Source organism: Coregonus clupeaformis, chromosome 14 (assembly GCF_020615455.1).
Source record: "Coregonus clupeaformis isolate EN_2021a chromosome 14, ASM2061545v1, whole genome shotgun sequence".
Lineage (NCBI taxonomy): Eukaryota > Metazoa > Chordata > Actinopteri > Salmoniformes > Salmonidae > Coregonus > Coregonus clupeaformis.
Genome location: NC_059205.1, coordinates 41,880,417 through 41,906,339, shown reverse-complemented (window position 1 = coordinate 41,906,339; position 25,923 = coordinate 41,880,417). Strand labels below are relative to the sequence as shown.

The following is a 25,923-nucleotide window of genomic DNA, read 5'->3' as shown; positions in this document are numbered from 1 at the left end:
CTATAGCCTATGCACTCAAATGGCGAATGGGAGGTGCGCTTTAATTACGATTTGAGATTGAGGAATAAAAATAGTAGCTATTTTTAATCGTGGCCGTCAAAACAGTTTTTAACACGCGATTGCATTTAGAATTGTTATTTGTTGCACATTGACTGGGATTACAAAATAACGTTTCATTCCAGTGCCTGCTTTTTGAGGAGCTGCTCTTACGCTGTCTAGCAGGTGATGGGGCTATTCTGCTCCTCAAACTAGGCTATGTAGATATTAGGGATGGGCATGAGTAATTAGGGGGCATGAGTAATTGAGTACTCGAACGGACGTCAAAGCTCGATCTTTAACCAGAGATAATAAAACATTTGGTGGAATGTGCTTTGTGGCTGCCCGAACGGGAAAGTGAAATGTTGTCTTGAAGACAACGTTAATTTGCTTTGACTTAGTGTTCCATTTGTGCGTTTGCAGGACACAGCAAAAAAGAAACCAAGCCAAGCATCCAGGCCTGGAATTTTGTAATTTGAGGGGCAAGGCCATTTGGCCTTCAAGATGTGCCCAATCTGCCAGGGCACCAAGGCCATTAGCCAATTAAATTGATTTGAAAACCGAAACAGTAGCTATTTTATTAAGAAAACAAGTGCATGTAAATAAATAATTAGCTACTTGTCGAAGTGTAGGTGATAGCCTATGTGTATTGGCTACAGCCTGTAATGTCCAGACCAATGCTGCCATGAGGGAGGCGCCTGAAAATGTAGCCAAACTTAAATGAGACTTTTAATTACATGTATATAGGCTAAACGCCAGTCATATTTGACTAATATGATGTAGGATAATTATTAATATCTAAAGGCTTGATTCTGTAGACATACTTGAGGCACTGTTCGTTCAGATAAGAAAGGCCAGTGCCTGTTGCGCACTGCAACATCACCCACCTTGCAATCTGAGCAGTGGCAGTCAACATTTTGAAACTATTTAACCACAAATGTAATTGTTTAAAACCTGGATGTTTTTTTTTTTTTCATTTTATGAGGCATGTCTTAACATTCCTATGGCCAGAACATGGTAAGGGCTTTATTTTCTAAACACTTCCTCAGTATTTCTCTCATGTTCTCAACTTTCTTTCGTTGATGTTTTCATCCGTCATATGAAGCCGCATGCATTTGGGTACGCTTTTGAGAACGGTGTTTTCCTGCTAATTGCATTTTGGAACATTTGCGCTTATAGCCTACTGCAATGTCCTTATTGCTGCGTTTATAATGTGAAGAAATAGCCTAATACAGTGAGGGGAAAAAAGTATTTGATCCGCTGCTGATTTTGTACGTTTGCCCACTGACAAAGACATGATCAGTCTATAATTTTAATGGTAGGTTTATTTGAACAGTGAGACAGAATAACAACAAAAAAATCTAGAAAAACGCATGTCAAAAATGTTATAAATCGATTTGCATTTTAATGAGGGAAATAAGTATTTGACCCCTCTGCAAAACATGACTTAGTACTTGGTGGCAAAACCCTTGTTGGCAATCACAGAGGTCAGATGTTTCTTGTAGTTGGCCACCAGGTTTGCACACATCTCAGGAGGGATTTTGTCCCACTCCTCTTTGCAGATCTTCTCCAAGTCATTAAGGTTTCGAGCCTGACGTTTGGCAACTCGAACCTTCAGCTCCCTCCACATATTTTCTATGGGATTAAGGTCTGGAGACTGGCTAGGCCACTCCAGGACCTTAATGTGCTTCTTCTTGAGCCACTCCTTTGTTGCCTTGGCCGTGTGTTTTGGGTCATTGTCATGCTGGAATACCCATCCACGACCCATTGTCAATGCTCTGGCTCAGGGAAGGAGGTTCTCACCCAAGATTTGACGGTACATGGTCCCCTCCATCGTCCTTTTAATGCGGTGAAGTTGTCCTGTCCCCTTAGCAGAAAAACACCCCCAAAGCATAATGTTTCCACCTCCATGTTTGACGGTGGGGATGGTGTTCTTGGGGTCATAGGCAGCATTCCTCCTCCTCCAAACACGGCGAGTTGAGTTGATGCCAAAGAGCTTGATTTTGGTCTCATCTGACCACAACACTTTCACCCAGTTCTCCTCTGAATCATTCAGATGTTCATTGGCAAACTTCAGACGGGCATGTATATGTGCTTTCTTGAGCAGGGGGACCTTGCGGGCGCTGCAGGATTTCAGTCTTTCACGGCGTAGTGTGTTACCAATTGTTTTCTTGGTGACTATGGTCCCAGCTGCCTTGAGATCATTGACAAGATCCTCCCGTGCAGTTCTGGGCTGATTCCTCACCGTTCTCATGATCATTGCAACTCCACGAGGTGAGATCTTGCATGAAGCCCCAGGCCGAGGGAGATTGACAGTTCTTTTGTGTTTCTTCCATTTGCGAATAATCGCACCAACTGTTGTCACCTTCTCACCAAGCTGCTTGGCGATGGTCTTGTAGCCCATTCCAGCCTTGTGTAGGTCTACAATCTTGTCCCTGACATCCTTGGAGAGCTTTTTGGTCTTGGCCATGGTGGAGAGTTTGGAATCTGATTAATTGCTTCTGTGGACAGGTGTCCTTTATACAGGTAACAAGATGAGATTAGGAGCACTCCCTTTAAGAGTGTGCTCCTAATCTCAGCTCATTACCTGTATAAAAGACACCTGGGAGCCAGAAATCTTTCTGATTGAGAGGGGGTCAAATACTTATTTCCCTCATTAAAATGCAAATCAATTTATAACATTTAGACATAAGTTTTTCTGGATTTTTTTGTTGTTATTCTGTCTCTCACTGTTCAAATAAACCTACCATTACAATTACAGACTGATCATTTCTTTGTCAGTGGGCAAACGTACAAAATAAGCAGGGGATCAAATACTTTTTTCCCTCACTGTAGTTAATCAACATTTTAAGCTAAACGTTCTGATCTGTTGCATCAGCCTCATTTGCTTTTAAAAGTTGTTTAGATGTACAGTGGTTGTATTAATTTGGGATCGATCGCGTCCCACAACTGTCCCAGAGTACAGTATGTTAGAATATTTATTTCTCGCACAGAAGGACAAGCTGACCAATAGCATAGGTCAACTTTTGTACTATGGGGGTTAGTAGATTGACATAGGGTAGTGCTTTTGCTGTTCATTACTAATCTTGTTGGCTGACAAAAAGTAAATGTGGACAGTTCTAACATCTTCAATATGTGCCTCGGAATTTGATATGAAGGACGCGCGCCGTTGCGTCCCCTATGTGTCTGTCTTCACTTGTAGCCTACTTCGGAGCTGCGCTGCCTGTGAGAAGGACCCGATCATGTGACGGCATTGGCTAATAGGAATTGAAATATCTGAGTGAGCCATGTGAGTGAGAGGTGCTTCGGAGGGAATTATAATAATTATATTTAGCCCAAAGGCACAATAGTCATGGATTTTTTTGTTGTTGGTGAATGTAGGTAGGCTACACATTCATTGTGATTCCCCCTGGTCTTCATTCACTTGAGTTGGAAATAATGTTTAGTAAGCTAAATGGAGGGCCAAAATGAAAGCTTTTTCCCTCAAAGCTCCAAAATTAGGAAATGGAATGACATTGCTGCCTTTTTCCAGTATCATTTAACACATGCCGAAATATTGGAAACAAGATTGGTGGCAGGAAAAAGTCCCCAATGGAGTCTTGAGGTATTCACATGTCTCAATCAGGCACTTTTGTTGTTTAGGAAAATGTATGCCTCCCACCACTCACCTTATTAAATAATAACCTTTACTACAATGTGCTTGTTAACATGTAGCGTCTGATGTTAAACATCTCATTCTGTAGTCTGTGCTTCTCTGCACAGCGCTACTGTGCCATATGCTGTGTGTATATGAACATTCATGAACCTATTTATAGCCATGTGTTCGACATATCTTATCCAAACATGAAAGCTGTTACATTAATGAGTGTAATGCTGCTGCCGTTCACTGAAGTGTGCGCCTTTTTAGGGTTGTCACGATACTACGATAAGATTTTCCATGGCAAAAAAAAAACACGAATTAGACTGAACTCTATGGTCTTATAAAAACCTATTTTATGTAAAGTTGTGGGTGCTATAGCTTGAAAAATAGCATTATGTGACTTAGTCACATTTGTTTTTCTTTTTTTTCTTAGGGGGTAGATCAGCTTTAATATTGCAGATTGTAACTTCCATCAATGTAATTGTCTGCATCACTTCCAATCCCCCATGTTTTTTTTCTAAAAATAATTATATATATATATATATATATATATATATATATATATATATATATATAATTATTTTTACGAGAAAAAACATATATATATATATATATATATATATATATATATATATATATATATATATATATATAAACACATACATACATATAAATCCATACATATCCTTTAAAAATATATATATTTCCCTTTATTACTTTCCAACCCCACCACCCCTTCCCTAATTGGAGTAAACTAGTGAACAACAATGCTTATTCATACTATATACATTTTATGGACACTAATTCTAAATTGTTTGTTTTTATTCCTGAACATCCTCTACCCTCAACCTCTCCGATCATTTTCATGATGTCCATCCGGTTTGCTTCTATATGCCATATCTTTCTAACTGTGCTCTTTCACAAAAGTTCTCAACCTATATACTTAATATGGACACAGTATGCTTTACATTAGTTATCTTTTTGTTGTTATTAGTCCCATCCTTCAACTCCATTCAACACCACCCATCTATCTCTTAACACCATCCATATTGGATTTATATTTGCCATATATTTTTCAACTGTACTGTGATGTTTTACAAAAGTTCTGAACCCTTCTATTTTCATTGTTTCTACAGATTGAAAATTGAAAATAAACATTTTGCTAAAAGTATTATTATATTATTGACTATGACTTTTCAGATCACCCAGTAGTGCTATCTTCAGGGTTAGCTCCAGGAAATATTGCAATCCTTTAGCCATTCCTGGACCTGTGTCCAAAAACAAGCTGCAAATGGACAGTACCAAAACAAATTATCTGATGATTCTGTCTCTTCACAGCAAATCTGCAGAGCTGGGAAGATTGTATCCCCCATATAAATAACATTCTATTGGTAGCAAGAATTTTATATAATAATTTAAATTGAAAAATTCTAAGTTTTGAATGACGGCGTCGTTTTGCGCATCAGTTCATGAACACTATGCCATGGGATCGGTACATCAAAAATCTCTTCCCAACTATTTTGCAATCTATATGGGACGGCTGTCAATCCTTTGGTCCTTAAATTAAACTGGTATACTTTTTTATTTATCACAATTTTCTTTAACCAATTATGTTCTTTAATGCAGGGCCGACAGACAAGTTCTTTACTTTTTCCCCCTTCCACTTTCCTCTTCCATTTGTGCGGTAATGCTGCAATTATTTGGTTGTAATTTTGGGTAGAGCAGACATTTCCATATGTTTTTGTTAGCTGCATGTGCGACAACACCACCAGTCCTACCTATGATATAATTTACGAAGATTATACCGTTTTTAAACATTTTTTCAAAAAATAATGTTTTTATATCAATTAGTATATTTGAGTTTAACCACAATATTTGTTGCATTATTTGTTCTGTTGTTTCTGGAGGATTAAATTGAAATTGCAACCAACTTTCTATGGTTTGTTTTAGAAATAGTAATATTTGGGAGATTATTTCCTTTTCAAATAACTTAAAGTGATAGGTTGTAATCTGAATAAAGGGGAAAAAGGCCATTCTTGAACATTGGGTGAGACAATCTTACTAATTTGCTAGAGAACCAGTTCGGATTTAAGTATAACTTTTGTATGACTGAAGCTTTTAGTGATAGGTCTAATGCTTTAATATTTAGTCATTTCTGTCCTCCGAATTCATATTCATTATATAAATAGGCCAGTTTGATTTTGTCTGGCTTGCCGTTCCAAATAAAATTGAATATCATTTAAAAAACTTTTCGCTAGGCATAGGCAAGACCATAAGCAAATAGGTAAACTGGGATAATACTAAAGAGTTAATCAGGGTGATTTTTCCACAAATTGACAGGTATTTACCTTTCCATGGTAGCAAGATCTTATCTATTTTTGCCAACTTTCTAATAACATTTATTGGAGTGAGATCATTTATTTCATTTGGGATATGTATTCCGAGTATATCCACATCACCGTCGGACCATTTTATTGGTAAACTACATGGTAATGTAAAATTTTTATTTTTTTGTCATCCAATACGTAATATAGTAAATTTAAAAGAAAACAACATGAATCAACAGTGTACAATGACACCTTTGTTTTTAAGCCCTGGATTTCTAATCCCTTGATATTATTGTTGGATCTAATTTTAATAGCTAACATTTCGATGGCCATAATAAATAGATATGCCGATAGTGGACAACCTTGTTTCACTCCTCTTGACAGTTTAAAACTTTCGGAGAAATAGCCATTATTTACTATTTTACACCTAGGGTTACTATAGAAGGCAGAATGTGGCTATGGAATCTTGTGGAAACCAGAGCTGAGGCAAAGAAAAACGAGGAAGTGAATGAGTTTTTGGTGACAATGAGCTTTGAAGTCAGCATATTTTGCATTATGTTTTGCCTATTCTCACAAAACAAAGTACTAGGGTAGTGAATTCAGCTGTCAGCTAGCAAGGAAAGATGGCCTACTATTAAAGCCGGAAGCTACCAGTATCGTTTTGCATTGTAAAAGTGTTCTAGCCTGTATAGACATTTAGTTTTTTTCCCTGGTTCATTTGGATCCTGGGTGCTCAGCTCAACACATTTCCAGTCCACTGTCTATCTTCCCTTGGTCTGGAGCTGAACGTGACAGAGGCTTCCCATCTATAGATGGACGGATCAGTCCAAACTGTGTTTTTCTTTAGTATATTTTTCAGGGACTTTGACATATCCCAGTCTACAAATGAAAGCTTCCCTGGCCGTCTGACTAGAGCAATAAAACCATGCTGTGTGCTCTGTTCACTCTATGACGGTGAAAAAAACGTATTATGATTCACATCCTCCCCAAAATAACCTTTCCAATCAGGCTTCTGGGGAAAGGTGAATCTCTCCCCTCCACGACGGAGGGAGGGAGGCACCGAGGCATTTTATTGGGAAAGGTCAAGCGGACCTGAAATTCTCTGAAGCATTGGACACGGTAGTCAGTGATGTCTGCCCTGTTTCTATAGCAGCCAGGTCAGATGTGAGCGGGAGAGTGGGAGGGTATTACATTATTGCATGACTGGATTATGGGCTTGTCGTTTTCCCTGTCTTGGTCTCAGTGGGGCTCGTTTGGTTTTGATTTCGACTCGGTCTTGGTGTGTGTATTTTGTGTATGCTTGACCGGACAGAGTCCACTGAACTTGTAATGCAGTGTTTGTGAAATACGACCCGGGCAAACAGACAGAAGCGCTCAATTAAAAGCAAAGGGGCTTGTTGCTGTTCCGTTATTGTATTGTATCAAACTGAAGAAAGGTGTTTACTTTGTAGCTTCCTCTTGGATACTCACAGCCTCTTGAATTGCCCACAGATGAGAATCATTACTATAGTTTTCCAATAAGGCTTTTTGCACCAACTATGACTGTAAACTTGTAACTAGATTATGGATATTGGTGTGTTACTTTAATGTAGGCTTATCTAAATTACACAAAGGCCTATTGGGTGTGGATTGTAGAAGGATTAGCCTAGCCTACACAATGTGGATTATCCAGTCCTCAAGCTGCCTCTGTCTGTAAGCTTTGGCTCAGGTGGATTTAACCGTAACACCTTAGCCATCACTCAGTCCGTCTGTGTTCGTCCGTGATGTGTTTTTGATAGTTTGATGGAGGGAGAATGACAGAGGGTAGCAGCCATGAAATGGAAATGGGTGACGGCGACGAATCAGCAGCCGCCACGTCAGAAGCTCACACAGCCGTGTCTCTCTCATCAGATTGCTTATTCCCTGACAACCTGACGCTTATCCGCTCCACAACTACTTGTGACCCAGAGCAAGTTTGACAGCACAGACAGACCACCACAGACTCAGAAGCATCAGAGAGATCACAGTGACTACTATGGGAGGAGAGAGGACCAGGTCATGCTGAATGTGCTGTGTGAAGGCTCTGAAAGCTCTGGGAATACCCAGTGGATACTAGTAGACTATTTGTTGTACGTTGGCTCTGCCTGTGGTTGAGGAGGGTCCACAGGGACCGTCACTGTGAGCAGCAGGTGGAATGACTGTGAGCCCGGCGTGTGCAGAGCTGGATTGGATGCAGCGCTGGACCCTTTCTCACAGCAACCAGAGTAGAGTAGCTGTTACAGACATGCTCCTTTGCCTCAGGACTTTCAGGGCTCTAGTAGTATAGCTTCTACCACAACTCTCCGCTACAGTCTTATAGCTTGTGAGTCTTCTTGTGTATGCAATTGGCAGAACAATTACTTTGCTCTCGTGAGTATGTCCGTACTGTTTCCTCTTTATCCCAAGCAGTTGTGCTCTATCTGATTTTTCTTTTATTTATCTTTTTATTTGTTATTATTTTCCTCTAACCCTGCCACCCCTCCCCTAATTGGGGTAAACTAATGGACAATAACACTTAGGCTTCTACTTCCAGCTTATACATACTATAAACATTTTACAGACACAAAGTATTTTACAATAGTTATCTTTTGTTTGTTTTTAATCCTATCCTTCAGCTACCATCAACCCCTCCCATCTATCTCTGAAGACCATCCGGGGGGGTCAACAAGGGGCATAGGTGGTTGCCCTGTCCTGTGGTGTGGTAATGGACGTGGTCGGCCCGTTGGCATGGTTTAAATCGGTCCGGATTTAGCGTCAGAGTTTTAGCTGGATTTAGCTGCAATTCTATAAAATGTATTCTCCTTGACTATGGGGTTTTCTAGTTCTCAAATATTATATTCTTAAACAAATATATACAGTGAGGGAAAAAAAAGTATTTGATCCCCTGCTGATTTTGTACGTTTGCCCACTGACAAAGACATGATCAGTCTATAATGTTAATGGTAGGTTTATTTGAACAGTGAGAGACAGAATAACAACAAAAAAATCCAGAAAAAAGCATGTGAAAAATGTTATAAATTGATTTGCATTTGAATGAGGGAAATAAGTATTTGACCCCTCTGCAAAACATGATTTAGTACTTGGTGGCAAAACCCTTGTTGGCAATCACAGAGGTCAGACGTTTCTTGTAGTTGGCCACCAGGTTTGCACACATCTCAGGAGGGATTTTGTCCCACTCCTCTTTGCAGATCTTCTCCAAGTCATTAAGGTTTCGAGGCTGACGTTTGGCAACTCGAACCTTCAGCTCCCTCCACAGATTTTCTATGGGATTAAGGTCTGGAGACTGGCTAGGCCACTCCAGGACCTTAATGTGCTTCTTCTTGAGCCACTCCTTTGTTGCCTTGGCCGTGTGTTTTGGGTCATTGTCATGCTGGAATATATTTACATTTACATTTGAGTCATTTAGCAGACGCTCTTATCCAGAGCGACTTACAGTTAGTGAGTGCATACATTATTTTTTATATTTTTCATACTGGCCCCCCGTGGCAATCGTACCCACAACCCTGGCGTTGCAAACGCCATGCTCTACCAACTGAGCTACATCCCTGCCCCATGGGAATACCCATCCACGACCCATTTTCAATGCCCTGGCTGAGGGAAGGAGGTTCTCACCCAAGATTTGACAGTACATGGCACCGTCCATCGTCCCTTTGATGCGGGGAAGTTGTCCTGTCCCCTTAGCAGAAAAACACCCCCAAAGCATAATGTTTCCACCTCCATGTTTGACGGTGGGGATGGTGTTCTTGGGGTCATAGGCAACATTCCTCCTCCTCCAAACACGGCGAGTTGAGTTGATGCCGAAGAGCTTGATTTTGGTCTCATCTGACCACAACACTTTCACCCAGTTCACCTCTGAATCATTCAGATGTTCATTGGCAAACTTCAGACGGGCCTGTATATGTGCGTTCTTGAGCAGGGGGACCTTGCGGGCGCTGCAGGATTTCAGTCCTTCACGGCGTAGTGTGTTACCAATTGTTTTCTTGGTGACTATGGTCCCAGCTGCCTTGAGATCATTGACAAGATCCTCCCGTGTAGTTCTGGGCTGATTCCTCACCGTTCTCATGATCATTGCAACTCCACGAGGTGAGATCTTGCATGGAGCCCCAGGCCGAGGGAGATTGACAGTTCTTTTGTGTTTCTTCCATTTGCGAATAATCGCACCAACTGTTGTCACCTTCTCACCAAGCTGCTTGGCGATGGTCTTGTAGCCCATTCCAGCCTTGTGTTCTACAATCTTGTCCCTGACATCCTTGGAGAGCTCTTTGGTCTTGGCCATGGTGGAGAGTTTGGAATCTGATTGATTGATTGCTTCTGTGGACAGGTGTCTTTTATACAGGTAACAAGATGAGATTAGGAGCACTCCCTTTAAGAGTGTGCTCCTAATCTCAGCTCGTTACCTGTATAAAAGACACCTGGGAGCCAGAAATCTTTCTGATTGAGAGGGGGTCAAATACTTATTTCCCTCATTTAAAATGCAAATCAATTTATAACATTTTTGACATGTGTTTTTCTGGATTATTTTGTTGTTATTCTGTCTCTCACTGTTCAAATAAACCTACCATTAAAATTATAGACTGATCATTTCTTTGTCAGTGGGCAAACGTACAAAATCAGCAGGGGATCAAATATTTTTTTCCCTCACTGTAGGTAAATTAGCTTTTCTACATAATTTCTGTCTGGGTTTAGTCATTTACACTGAAAGTGTTTTTCCATCCCAAAAATTCATGTTTTTGGTGTGGTGGCAATAGCATTGGCGATGCGCATAAATGTATATAAGGGGAAACACTGATTTGTGTGTGTTTTGGGTTTTCCATGATGTCTTCTGGAACCGACTAGCAAACATTTTTGCTAACATTTTCTCACGCAGTCTCTTGCCCCAACTCTGACTACTAGATAACTAGCAATCCCAGAAGGGATTGTCGGCTTGCATAGTGGTGTCTTCATAATGGAGATCATTTTTGCTGATGTGGGGCTGTACTGAGATGAACACTAACTTGTGGCAATTTCTATTTGCACATTTCTATTTGTATGGTCACACTACAAGCAGGCAAAGTTGACTGGCAGGGCCTTAAAATAGGAATGAACAGCTGACAAAAACTTGTCCTGGAGGTAACCTTCTCACTCTTCCCTGATCCAGCCTATATTCCACTATGCTTACAGTATGCTTATAATTCTGTACTTTGGTGTTGTTCAGCAGCACTCCTCCTACGTTCCTTTTCTTCTGCTGAAGCGTGGAGGCCTACCTGAACTCATGTTTATAATACTATCTTGTCACCTGAAACAGGAATCTGCCAAGGTTTCTGACCTGAACCCCAATGCGAAAGCATGGGCCAATCACATGCTTAACCTGGACACCACCACTGGGACTGCAGACACACCTGCTCTCCAGCCATGGAAGGACTGCTGCGATAGCAGCTCCACTGACCCTGGGCCAGAAGGTCAGCCATTTTAAGTACCGGATGGGAATAGTCCTCCCGTTACCGTGTCCCTGTTTGCGTCTCAAATGGCATCCTATTCCCTACATAGTGCACTGCTTTTGGTCAAATGTAGTGCACTATGTAGGGAATAGGGTGCCATTTGGGACACAACCCCTGTCGTCACGGCACATGCAGCCAGGGGTGAGTCATTGTTATCAATTTAGTCAGATGGAGCGCAATGAATATTACCAAGCTATCCTTCCTTCTAACCCTTAATTAGCATAATTACTTATTTTAATGTGCGGACGTTAAGATTAGCCGCCATGGCAGTTAATTCGTTTTATTCAGATTGACACATCTACATATTATTCCTAGCTCATAATGTTAAATTATTTGTGGGGATTGCACTGTAGGAGATCTTATATTAACAGTAATAATATTTCTGTGGCATCCATTTTTACATCTATTGACCATGTCTAGATCAACTGATTACCACTGCATAACATGTATTGTTTAGCCATCACAGTAGCTACTAGCTAATGTTAACTGCTTGGTTGGTTGTTCCTGTGTTACTCTATCCAGGCTGTGAAGCCAGCGAAGACAAAGTGTTTGAGGAGCCCCTATTAGCTGACCCAGATGAGCCTCCGCTGGTGGCAGTGATACTGGCAGAGCCAGCCCCCATGGCCGAGCCAGCCCCCATGGCTGCCACGGTCACCCTGGAGTGCTCCGACCCTGCTGCGTACCTAGAGTCTGGCCAGGAGGCAACTCACACAGGTGGGATCTTCATCCACTGGAGACCATTAATTTGAGTTGAGCAAAGAGTCTGTGAAAGTGATGCACAATTATACAAATTAGGGGTGTGCAGACCTGGCCATACTCGTAATCCTATCTGTTACGAACCCCGTGGCTTTACGCGTCTAGGATGGATGGACAAGAGACCCGTAACATAATTCATGCAAATTAGAATCGTGACATGGAAACAGGTGGTGCAATACAGAGGAATGTCCACTGATAGGTCCACCTCAGCAATCAGCAGACCAACGGATGTTGGACAGGTGGGACACCCCCAACGACCACCAATCAGGAACATAAAGGACACCTGTGATTAGGGCAGAAGGAGAGGAAAAACACAAAAAGACACAGGATACCTGTATCCGTAATACTCCCACCCTTAAAAGAGCAAACCACAATGGTTTGCGACACACGTACCATCAAAACACCCAAAATTCAAAGATCAACCGCATCCTGACGGGATAACAAAAAACCTAGTTCTTTAAACACGAGACAAAGCATCTGCCAACACATTATCCGACCCCTTATTGTGGCGGATCTCCAAATTATAATTTTGCACTACAAGTGCCCAACGCATAAGGCGTTGGTTCTGGTTGTACATCCGGTGGAGAAAAACTAAGGAGTTATGGTCAGTATACACTATCACTGGTAATGCACTGGAACCAACATAAACTTCAAAGTACTGCAGAGCTAACAAAAAATACGACAATCTTCAGACCATACACATTTTCTCGCCGGACTGAGCAAATCCGTTAATGGAGCAACTACCGCAGAGACATTTTTACAGAAACTACGGTAGTAAAAAGCGGCGTAGCTCTCTTCTGGTGGTAGGTGCGGGAAATGCATTTATAGCTGAGACCTTGGCATCTACAGGGCGCACCTGACCATGGCCGACCTGTTTACCGAGATAAGTAACAGTGGCCTTCCCAAACTCGCACTTTGCTAAGTTCAGCGTTAGAGAAGCGGCTGCTAGACGTTCACACACTACCCTTAGTGTTAACATGATCAGACCTCTCAGTCGAATAAATTACCAGATCATCAAGGTAAGCACTACAATTAGGAACTCCAGCCAATACTGTTAACCAGGCGTTGGAAAGTGGCTGGTGCGTTCCGCATCCCAAATGCCATGACAGCATATTGTAGGAAGTGGTCTGGGGTCACAAAGGCAGAGATGTCGGAGGCACGTAAGGTTAACGGCACCTGCCAGTAACCTTTTAGAAGATCTAGTTTGGATACATAAGTAGCAGCACCAACAGTATCAATACAGTCATCCAGTCTGGGTAACGGGAACGAGTCGGGCACTGTGACAGCATTTACCTTCCGATAGTCCATACATAACCTGGATGTCCCATCAGGTTTAGGAACCAGAATGCACGGAGAACTCCAAGGACTTGAACTTGGCATAGCCAGGTTATTCTCCAGCAAATAAGCGACCTCATCCCTCATTATCTTTCTTTTAGAGACGTTGACACGATAAGCATGTTGCTTGATAGGTGCAGCGTTTTCAACATTAATGTCATGTTCTAACACATTTGTGCATGTAGGAACATCATTAAAAAGACATGGAAAGCTGTGTAATAGTCTCACAATATCATCTGACTGTCCGTCCGTTAAATGAATCAGGCTTGACGGGAGAGACTGCAGCATCTCTGAATTGGGCAATCTAGCACACTGCTGCTGAGTATTGCGCAACTCCAAACCATCTCCGTCCACATCATTAACATGACCTCCCACTACAGCCGTAGCAGCAATAGAGACAGCCGACTCAGCCAGTTTCTCTGGACTGTCTATCTGAGTGACGGGTCTTGTGTGGTATGTCTTCAACATGTTAATGTGGCACACACGAGATTGGCATTTTCTATCAGGAGTCTGTATCACGTAGTCAGTTTCACTTAGTTTCTTTTCAATTACATAAGGACCAGAGAAACGTGCTGACAATGACGCTCCTGGCACAAGCAACAATACAAGAACTTGGTCACCTGGCTGCAGTGAACGAGAAACCGCCTGGTTGTCATAGTGCCATTTCATCCGTCTCTGTGAGGAAGACAGCGCTTCCTTTGCTAGAGCACAGGCACCATGTAGGCGCTCACGAAAGCGACTAACGTAGTCCAACACATTTTCTTTCACACACAACTCGTGTGATAAAAACTGATCCTTAAGGACTTTCATAGGTCCTCTCATGGTGTGTCCAAACACCAGTTCAGCTGGGCTGAACCCTAAGGATTCCTGTACTGTCTCACGGACAGCAAACAAAACTAGAGGAACTCCCTCATCCCAATCCTTCTCAGATTCCAAGCAATATTTACGGAGCATAGACTTCAGTGTCTGATGCCAACGTTCAATATGCGCTTGACACACGGTGTGTAACTGACAAGGATTTTAACACTTGTTTGAAAAGTTTAGAAAGGAAATTCGTACCCTGATCAGTTTGTACCACCTTAGGTAACCCAAAAGTTGAGAAGAATTTGATCAACGCTTTACTCACCACCGGAGCAGTAATCCTTCGCAGAGGAATGGCCTCTGGGTACCTGGTGGCCACACATATAATCGTCAACAGAAACTGGTTACCAGATTTTGTCTTTGGTAATGGTCCAACACAATCAACCATCACATGTTCGAATGGTTCACCTATGGCCGGTATGGGACAATGAGGCGCGGGGGAAATAACCTGGTTCGGTTTCCCAGTTACTTGACAGGTGTGGCAAGTCCGACAGAACTGAGCCACATCTTGTTTTAAACCAGGCCAAAAGAAATGTCGCAAAACCCGATCATAAGTCTTGGTGACTCCCAGATGTCCGGACCACTGGTGATCATGAGCGAGGGATAAAACATTTTGTCGAAAGGCTGTAGGAATCACTATTTGGTAAACAGCATTCCAATCTCCGCCAGCGTCAACATGGGATGTCCATTTACGCATGAGGAGATTACCATCAATAAAGTATGCCAGGTTTTTCTTCTTTAGCTCCTCCTCTGAGACAACACTAGAAAAACATTTAGCCAGGCTAATGTCAACCTTCTGGTTAGCGATCAGCTGCTCACGAGTGACTGGTAACTGTATTGCCTCAGCAACAAGTTCCACATACTTCTTCCTTTCCCTGGGCTGTTGGTCAGACTGCACCAGCTTACCAGAGGTAACACCCAAGCTATCCTCTGGGTCACACTCTGAATAGAATCGTGTTCGACAAATCTATCACGTCACCCACTTGTCGTGCTTGAGCACGTGTGACAGCACAAGCGGGGAACACATCTGGATAACCCTGTGCCAGCTCCTCGGAGAGAGACTGGTCACTTTTATCCAATACCTCCAATACGGGTATCACCTTTCCTCCAGCAATATCGTTGCCCATTATAAATGTCACACCTTTTACTGGCAACATAGGACCTACTCCAACTCTGAACAATCCACTGACTAACTCAGAGTGTACGTTCACAAAGTGCAATGGCACGGGGACGAATCCCATTTCAATTCCTTGTACTAACACACTGGAACCACAATATGTATTATTGGACAAGGGCAACACATCAGATAGTATGAACGACTGCGCCGCACCAGTATCTCTGAGGATTCTAACTGGACGCTGAGACGCTTCATCATCTGATATGGAAACAAACCCCTAAAAAATGAACGGTTCATAACTGTGATCTGGGACAGGGACTTTCAAACCACATTCACTATGAGGCCTCTGTCTTGATTCCGGCCTTACAACCGTACGAATCAGCCCAACACCCGTTGGCGGCCTGGCGTGCTGAGGCATCCCCTGTTTGCGTTTTAGCAGAAAGCAATCATTAACCATATGTCCCACCTTATGACAATAGAAACAGTGACGCACATCTTTTGGGCGTGCTGGATGTACTGCTGGTCGACTAGGACTAAAAGTTAGCAACTCCGCGGCCCTGCTCTCCGTACGAGCCGAAAACACGCTCTTATGCGTCAACACAAACTCGTCTGCCAATACAGACGCTTCCGACAGTGAGGATACTTTCTGTTCGTTCAGATAAACTACAATGCGTTCGGGTAAGCAATTTTCATACTCTTCTAACAAGATTAACTCCCGTAGAGAGTTAAAATCAGTTACCTTACTAGCACTGTGCCATTTGTCAAACAGATTTCCTTTGTCTCTAGCAAACTCCACATAAGTCTGAGTAGAATACTTTTTATGAGACCTAAATCTCTGTCGATATGCCTCAGGAACAAGCTCATAGGCACGAAGAACAGTAGCTTTGACCACGTCATAATTGAAGCTGTCTTCAAGAGGTAGCGCTGACAGAACCTCTTGGGCTTTACCTGTTAATTTACACTGAAGTAATAGGCACCATACCTCTTCGGGCCATTTCAATGCTACCGCTATACGTTCAAAAACACTGAAATAGGAATCAACCTCTGACTCCCTAAACACAGGTACCAAGGTGATCTGTCTACTAATATCAACAGTAGCAGACGACACAGCTGGTGAGGATGGCTCACTAGCAGGCATAGTATGTTCAGAGACTAACCTCGCGGTTTCTGCCTCCAGTTCCAGTTTACGCATCTCTAGTTCCTGATCAAGTCTACGCGTCTCCAGTTCTTGATCAAGCCTACGCGTCTCCAGTTCCATCTTACGCGTCTCCTGTTCTGCCTCTAGCTTACGCGTTTCCAGCTTGTCTTGCCTGATTTGTGCCCTCTCTTCCGCCTCCATTTGGAGCCGTGTGGAGCGGACATCCATCCTGGCATCACTGTCAGACAGTGGGGAGAGTGGGTCAAAACGGGGCAATGTGGCTGGAGCCTTAGCCTCGTCCTCAGACACCGACGGACTTACAGGAGCAGCAGCCACATCCCCTACAGGAGCAGCAGACTCAGGCGGCGGTAACTCAAGCACTCGCTCGTTCAACAATATCTCTAACACTGTTTTCCTAACTTCTGCTTTCACTAAAACCCTTTATGGGTACAGAAAAGTGGTCAGCCAAAGCCTGTAGATCCACTCTACGGCAATTCTCAAAAACCTCCCACGTAGGGTTTTCCAAAAAGGCATCCAACTCAAAAGTAGCCATCTTAAACTAGCAACACGAGCCGACGAATACTGAACACAAAACCAGTTAGTTACAGCTGCCAAGCTCAACACTGAACCAGACACTAACTAATTTGCATGGGTATCAATGAGTGATCCCGGACGAGCCCCCACATTATGTTACGAACCCCAAGTAGCATGGGTATCAATGAGTGATCCCGGACGAGCCCCCACATTATGTTACGAACCCCGTGGCTTTACGCGTCTAGGATGGATGGACAAGAGACCCGTAACATAATTCATGCAAATTAGAATCGTGACATGGAAACAGTGTGAACAAAAACTACACGACAACCATAAACTACCGTCAAACATAAAAGGTTTATTTTTGAACGCACGGTAAAGGTTTGGGAAAAGGGGCTGAGCAGGACCCAAGAAAGGAAACAATAGTGTAAAAAAAACCTAAACTGATCTTGCCTGCCTCAAGAACCGCTAAGCTACTGCTAATCATACAAAAATTACAGTGGGTGGTCCGCTCAGGTCTATCTAGTGTTTTTAGACAGTTTTCTTCCTACGGGTAATGTATGCCCAAGGGCAACTTGCTTAAATCCCCCTTTTCCCAGAAACACACAACAAAGTTACCAAACAGAGTAACCAGCAAATGAGTGAGTACACAAAACACAGGACACCACAGTATCCATACTCACATACGGAAAATAGTCTCTCTCTACAAACACAACTGACTGGCTTTTAAACAATGGGAGGTGTAAGTGGGAAACCAGAAACAGGTGGTGCAATACAGAGGAATGTCCACTGATAGGTCCACCTCAGCAATCAGCAGACCAACGGATGTTGGACAGGTGGGACATCCCCAACGACCACCAATCAGGAACATAAAGGACACCTGTGATTAGGGCAGAAGGAGAGGAAAAAGACACAGGATACCTGTATCCGTAAATTTACAGTTGATAGTCGGATCGGATAATACTCTTGATCGGAAAAAACGGAAGTGTTTTATTATGCCTAAGTAGATACACTGATCTCCCTGGATGTTTTTAGACCAAAAAAAGCTGCAGATTAGGAACAGCGCGTGGAGGGGTGTCTGTCTCCTCAACTAGCAGCGGGTCGGATAGACAAGTTTGCGTTCTGTCAGAATGTGCATCGCCTGTTAATCTTTTTTCCCTACCCGCTTGTTAGATATTATGCACATTGATAGCTTGCTAGCTAGCAAACGTCCTCGCCATTTGATTTATCATAGTATTAGGCTAACAAGAGGCCGCAGCAATCTAAAAGATCAGACCGAAACATGCGAGGAGAAGTGATTGGGTGAAATTAAGAAACTAAGTGAGTGGACAGAGAAATACAGCTTCGCTCTATCCAATCAGAGCAGCAGGATCCATGTACAGCCCGCCCTGTCTTTACAGACAGGAAAACTAGCCAGTTGAGTTATTTAGATCAGTGTTTCCCAACCCTGGTACCTCGAGTACCCCCAATAGTACACATTTGTATTGTAACCCTGGACAAGCCACCTGATTCAACTTGTCAACTAATCATCAAGCCCTAAATGAGCTGAACAAGGTGTGTTTGTCCAGGGCTACAACAAAAACGTGTACTGTTGGACGTACAGGAGGACCATGTCATGAAAGTGAATGACTGACTGAGTGTTGTCTTGTCTGTTCCCCCTGTGTGACGAGCAGGCAGTGAGCCCCAGCAGGAGAGCCCTCAGGAGGACCTCCGGGAACACCTGAAGAAGACCCTGGAGTTCTGTCTGTCCCGGTGAGTAACAGCCATATTACACACTGGCTGTGTCACAAATTACACCTTATTCACTATATAGTGCACTCCTTTTGACCAGACCCAATAGTGCTCTGGTCAATGGGCCCTGGGCAAAAGTAGTACACTATATACAGGGGGTTAAAGGTCAGTCGCTGCAGTGGATTTCCATCAAATGAATTGTATTTTTTCCAATATTGAAAAGGACTGGAATTGATTAAACTCGCAAAATGTACAAAATGATCCCCTTTCCCTAAAAGCATGAGGTTCATGACTTTTTTACATGAAAGGGGAGGTTAACTTGGCCCCAGAGAATCGATCTGTCAGTGTCAGTCATGGGATTTTTTGTTGTTGCTTTAACCCCTGTAAATAGGAAATGGGGTGCCATTTGGGACACAGGCATTGTCTACTACAATATAGCCAATAATGCAGCAACCATATAAACTACAGTCGAGCAGCACAGGGGCGCAGCTCTGCCATTACAGAATACAGAACCCGCCAGACAGAACTTTAATTGACTCTGAGGGGAGGTACTGTAACTAGGAGATTCATTTGTTATGCTCTTCCCCATATTTGTCGATCCCAGGCCGTAATTTTTGTTGGTAGTGATCAAGTGCTGCCCATGCTAGAATACAGCCAGTGAAATATGTTGCTATGATGTTGCAATTAGTTATTTCTTCTGCCTTTTGTGGAAGGCGTGCTCTAAATGAAAGCTTTCTTTCATGCTGTCAAGAATTCACTGGTGGGTGCTGTGGGGAGGGAGGAGAGACTTAGGCTAAAGGGAGTGACTTCACTTTTTTGTCTTATCTCTCAGGGAGAACTTGTCCAGCGACATGTACCTTATCTCTCAGATGGATAGTGACCAATATGTGCCAATCGTGACAGTTGCTAACCTGGACCACGTCAAGAAACTCAGCACAGACGTGGAGTTGATCGTTGATATCCTACGATGTAAGTGACAACCTTTTTTATTTTCTTTTACTGGAGACTATTAACGTTTACTGAACTTTTTCACATTTTACTTGTTACTAATAGCATCTATTGTTGACACTAAAGAGACATTGTTGGGAATGGATGTTTCATTTTACTTAGAGAATTTGTGTTATGGATTTCAGTTGTATCAGTTAACCTTGCTGTGTACAACACCAATTCCTAGCAAAATTTAGATGGCAATAAAATTTAGATTTTGATTATAAATGCACTGGACTTCTGTATTTCCCTGCCTCCATAGCTCTGCCGTTGGTCCAGGTAGATGAGAAGGGGGAGAAGGTGAGACCCAACCAGAACCGCTGCATCGTTATCCTCAGAGAGGTCCCTGAGAGCACTCCCATAGAGGTATGTTCACTGGCTAGCCTCTGGCTAGCCTCTGGGTGCGTCCCAAATGGCACCTTATTCCCTATATAGTGCACTACTTTAGACCAGGGTCCTTAGGGTTCTGGTCAAAAGTAGTGCACCACATAGGGAATAGGGTGTCATTTGGGACACAGTTTCAGTCTAGACCATCTGCTAAACAAACCATGCATTTAAAAAATGTTTTAGAATTATTTTCTTTAAAACAACAATGCAATACAATGACAATATAAATGGGCTCTCCCATCAGTGGGAGTTGTGGTCAGTGGGTGCGCTCACCCCACCCTCCCCGAGACGCCGGCAAGGCAAGGCCCTGCCCCCGGCCCAAATGGTTTTTCCAAGTGTGGGAAAAACCAAGTCCCACCCGACGCCGGGGCGGGCATGGAATTGAGCGCACCCATAACTACCAGGACCAACACACGCACCACAGCATGAAACCAAAACATAAATAGTGAAACGCAAAACATACAATAATCCCATCTCCACCCTCACCCCTGATTGGAGGACCTCAAACATTTATACTGTACATTTGTGCATATAATTATTCCAACACTCATCAATTCCACCCTTCAGACAGCCACAGATCAACCCATCTTTCCCAATAAATCATCATCCTACCATTTCCTCTCACAATACATCCCTCCATTCTCCCATGGTGTCTCACTAAGGACTTGAACCTCCCCATCTGCAACATTTCTGCCGAAATTTCCCCAAAATAAACATTTTACCCAAGAGCACAATTATATTTCCTGTTGACTGACTGATCCTTCAAATCCCCCAGCAATACAGTTTGCAGGTCCAACTGCACCCTGATATTATGGCATAAGAAACCATGTATTACATACTGACTGTATCCAGTATGGCAGAAAGTGGAACGAAATCACAGGTTTTTAGGAAGATTAGGTCATTCTAGTACAAGCTCTTATGTGTCTAGGCTGTATGTGTGTTTTAACCAGGGCATTGTAGGTCATTTCCTAATATTTTCTAAGAGTTGTTTTCCTGGAATCGTAAACATTTCCTGGAATGGTGTAAAACCTGTCTCTGCGTCAATTATTTGTTTGCACACCTTTCTCCTAGCCATGTTATAGATACCCTGTTGTTTGACTTTGGTAAAGTAATGGTAATGGCATGTTTTGTTTATCTAGTGTTTAGAGGTATCATCTATTGTGCATCAAATGTGCCAGTACCATGTCATCAAATGTCATGCTGTGTGACAAATTATAGGGTGCTGTTTTTAGCAGTTTAGAATTCAAAACATTTTTAATGGTGTTATTTCAGTCTGAACTGCACTCCCATCGGGGAATATTGACAAAATGTGACATTGATAGGGCCCACTCCTCTCGTATTTTTTGTTTATTATATAGGATAGAGATGAGTGGGAGGAGAGAGTGCTGAAATAGCATTGCGCCAGATTCTTACGAATGCGGCGCACAATTGGCCCAGCGTCGTCCGGGTTTGGCCGTCATTGTAAATAAGCATTTGTTCTTAACTGACTTGCCTAGTTAAATAAAAATAATAAAGACAGCTAAACCACCCTATTCAATCGAAACCAGGAACTTGTCCACAGTATCTAAGGAGTTTTGGCGTTAAGCTTGACATTTGCTCTTGTTTTGCAGGAGGTCGAGGCTCTTTTTAAAGGAGAGAACTTACCTAAATTCATCAATTCTGAGTTTGCCTACAACGACAACTGGTTCATCACCTTCGAATCGGAAGCAGATGCACAACAGGTCAGGAACATTCTGGAATGTTGCACCATTGTATGCTTATAGCGCTTGATTTAGTAATGGTGCATAAAGCAACCTTTTCCTTGCACATCATGTCATGTTTTAGGATTGTAGGACTGTTCAGTGAAACTGCCCTGCTAACTGGAACTAACTGCCCTGCTATGGGTTTGGTGGTCTGATGTACAATTGCTAATTGCTACCATAGTGTTTCATACTGGCCTTGAGCTTACGTCCGTGGGTATAAAAACAGAAACATATTTCCTGCTGTGTTTCCTATTTTCCAGGCATATCAGTATCTTCGTGAAGAAGTGAAAACCTTCCAAGGGAAGCCTATTAAGGTAAGCTAATTAATTAATTAGTTTAATTTAAGTTAATGTAAAGTTAATATGAACATGACCCATACACTGTATACTATACTGTAAATTCTGGAGTATTTCCAAGTATGGTGGTTCAGGTAACCTTTTTCCGTCAACATAACAACCAACCAAAACTAATGCTTTCCCCCAGTGGATAACATAATTCAATCTGCAGTTGTTGTATGGGATCATTTAGTGATGACGTGACATAATACCTCAGACAAATGTGGCTTTTTATGAAAAATCTGCACCGCTTTGAAATGCTTACTCAGCAGATTCGTTTTTGAGGAAAAATCAGTTTTCTCTCTCAATTCTCAACCCCAATCTCAGGCACGGATAAAGGCGAAGGCAATCGCTATCAACACTTTTATGCCAAAAAATGGCTACCGCCCAGTGGAGGTTAACCCTTATGTGCAGCAGCAGCAGCAACAACAACGTTACACCTCCTACTACATACCTCCAGTGTACAGCCCCCAGCAGCAGTTCCCCCTCTACAGCCTCATCACTCCACAGGCCTGGTCAGCCACTCACAGCTTCATAGACCCTTCACTGGTGAGGACAGCAGGCGCGCGCACACACCTAAAAACCTAAAATGCAGAATAGGGTTGCAGAATTCCAGTAACGTTCCCAAAAGTCTGGTTGGAAGATTCACAGATGTCCTGCTTTTTTCCCTCCTGATTCCGGGAATCTTCCAACTGGGATTTCTGGCAAACCTGGACATTTTTGGAAAGTTACTGGGATTTTGCAAACCTACCACCCACAAGGCTACAATACAGACCATTCATAATTTCACTGTATAATATGCTGCTAGAACTCTTGTAAAAGTCATTGATTTTGTGTTTCCTTGTCTAACAGGTTACACCATTTCACAACACTCAATTTATCAATGGATTTACAACATCCCATAGTTTTAAACCAGCGACGTCTCCTCTTGCTGGTGTTAGGCACTACTCTCCCAGGAATAGGTGGGTACACTGACCCTCACCATCTAATGTACACTATGAACCAGGGCCTGTATTCACAAAGCATCTCACAAAAGGAGTGCTGATCTAGGATCTGTTCCTCCCTCTTATATAAAGTAAATCTGATTCTATATACAGTGCATTCGGAAAGTATTCAGACACCTTGACTTCCACATTTTATTATGTTATAGCCTTATTCTAAAATTGAGTAAATTTTTTTTTTTTCTCATCAATCTACACACAATACCCCATAAGAATTTTTGCAAATTTATAAATAAAATAAATAGATACCTTTATTTACATAAGTATTCAGACCCTTTGCTATGAGACTTGAAATTGAGCTCAGGTGCATCCTGTTTCCATTAATCATCCTTGAGATGTTTCTACAACTTGATGGGAGTCCACCTGTGGTAAATTGAATTGATTGGACATGATTTGGAAAGGCACACACCTGTCTATATAAGGTCCCACAGTGCATTTCAGAGCAAAAACCAAGCCATGAGGTCGAAGGAATTGTCCGTATAGCTCTGAGACAGGATTGTGTCGAGGCACAGATCTGGGGAAGGGTACAAAAAAATTTCTGCAGCATTGAAGGTCCCCAAGAACACAGTGGCCTCCATCATTCTAAAATGGAAGAAGTTTGGAACCACCAAGACTCTTCCTAGAGCTGGCCGCCCGGCCAAACTGAGCAATCGGGAGAGAAGGGCCTTGATCAGGGAGGTGAACCCGATGGTCACTCTGACAGAGCTCCAGAGTTCCTTTGTGGCGATGTGAGAACCTTCCAGAAGGACAACCATCTCTGCAGCACTCCACTAATCAGGCCTTTATGGTAGAGTGGCCAGACGGAAGCCTCTCCTCAGTAAAATACATATGACAGCCCGCTTGGAGTTTGCCAAAAGGCACCTAAAGATTCTCAGACCATGAGAAACCAAGATTGAACTCTTTGGCCTGAATGCCAAGCGTCACGTCTGGATGAAACCTGGCACCATCCCTACGGTGAAGCATGGTGGTGGCAGCATCATGCTGTGGCAATGTTTTTCAGCGGCAGGGACTGGGAGACCAGTCAGGATCAAGGGAAAGATTAACAGAGCAAAGTACAGAGCTCTCAGGACCTCAGACTGGGGCAAAGGTTCACCTTCCAACAGGACAACGACCGTAAGCACACAGCCAAGACAACGGAGGAGTGGCTTCCGGACAAATCTCTGAATGTCCTTGAATGGCTCAGCCAGAGCCCGGACTTGAACATCTCTGGAGAGACCTGAAAATAGCTGTGTAGCGATGCTCCCCATCCAACCTGACAGAGCTTGAGAGGATCTGCAGAGAAGAATGGGAGATACTCCCCAAATACAGGTGTGCCAAGCTTGTAGCGACATACCCAAGAAGACTTGAGGCTGTAATCGCTGCCAAAGATGCTTCAACAAAGTACTGAGTAAAGGGTCTGAATACTTATGTATATTTGATATTTCTGTTTTTATATTTAATACATTTGCAAAAATTTCTAAAAACCTGTTTTTGCTTTGTCATTATGTAGTATTGTGTGTAGATTTAAATCAATGTTAGAATATGGCTGTAACGTAATAAATTGTGGAAAAAGTCAAGGGGTGTGAATACTTTCCGAATGCACTGTATATTAGCACTTCTACTCTTGAGAGTCTTTGTGAATATGGGCCCAGAATTCTAGATTGCTGTGCTTGTATAGATATGATCTTTGAATATGATATTGACCGGTTGTGTTTCTGGTTTCTTTTCAGGAATCACACTCACAGTAAACCTCACCTGAGGCCCACAATACCCAACGTGGACCAGCGCGGCACAGGGCTCCTAGACAGCCCCACCATCTTCAACTTCCCCACGGAGCGTATCCTAAACGGGGTGCCCCGGGGTTCTTCCCAAATGACGCGGCTCCCGAGCCAGAACAGAACCAGGTTACCCCACTCCACCATGACCTACCCCAGGAGGGACATCAGTACGGGTCGGGTGGAGCCCGTCAGCACCGACTACTCACTGGGCATGGCCCGGGGAAGGTAAGGTATCCTCCACTATCTGCATGATGATCATCACCACCATATACATCCGTGGGATGTGTCCCAAATGGTACCCTATTTGTTATTTAGTGCACAACTTTTGTCCAGGGCCATTAGGGCTCTGGTCAAAAGTAGTGCACTGAATAGGGTGCTATTTGGGACACATTATAGTATTACAAGAAAGCGAGCATGGTGCCCAAGTTTTGAATTGTTAAAATCTCTGTAATGCTTCAAATAGAGTAGAAATATGTCTGAATTTTTAAAATATTTTCTTTCTTAAAGGACAAATATTTATGGTTCTAGGAAAAAGAGGGAAGACAAGTTTACAGTAAGTACGTTTCTTTCCACTTTGACTTTGAGAAAGAGCCATCAGTGCTGATGCTGCAAGCTTTTCGGGCAGTGACTGAATTTCAATATTGCAGGTGTATGTACAGTGTGCTGGTTGGTGTTGTGGGTGTCCCAAATAGCACCCTATTCCCTATATGGTGCTCTACTTTTAACCCCTATAGGCCCTGGTCA

The 25,923-nt window shown here is 42.8% G+C and overlaps 1 protein-coding gene across 2 annotated transcripts in view; it reads left to right on the top strand.

Moving 5' to 3' along the window:
* Window positions 1-25,923, top strand: part of LOC121580880 (la-related protein 4B) — a 36,071-nt gene that overhangs the window by 6,422 nt on the left and 3,726 nt on the right. For both annotated transcript variants that reach the window (XM_041895999.2, XM_041896000.2), the window contains exons 3-13: window positions 11,306-11,459; window positions 12,021-12,212; window positions 18,913-18,991; window positions 19,803-19,939; window positions 20,220-20,323; window positions 21,955-22,065; window positions 22,347-22,400; window positions 22,749-22,970; window positions 23,274-23,383; window positions 25,132-25,404; window positions 25,687-25,732. In XM_041895999.2, the coding sequence (XP_041751933.1) occupies window positions 11,306-11,459; window positions 12,021-12,212; window positions 18,913-18,991; window positions 19,803-19,939; window positions 20,220-20,323; window positions 21,955-22,065; window positions 22,347-22,400; window positions 22,749-22,970; window positions 23,274-23,383; window positions 25,132-25,404; window positions 25,687-25,732 (1,482 nt within the window). The remainder of the gene's footprint in view (window positions 1-11,305; window positions 11,460-12,020; window positions 12,213-18,912; window positions 18,992-19,802; window positions 19,940-20,219; window positions 20,324-21,954; window positions 22,066-22,346; window positions 22,401-22,748; window positions 22,971-23,273; window positions 23,384-25,131; window positions 25,405-25,686; window positions 25,733-25,923) is intronic.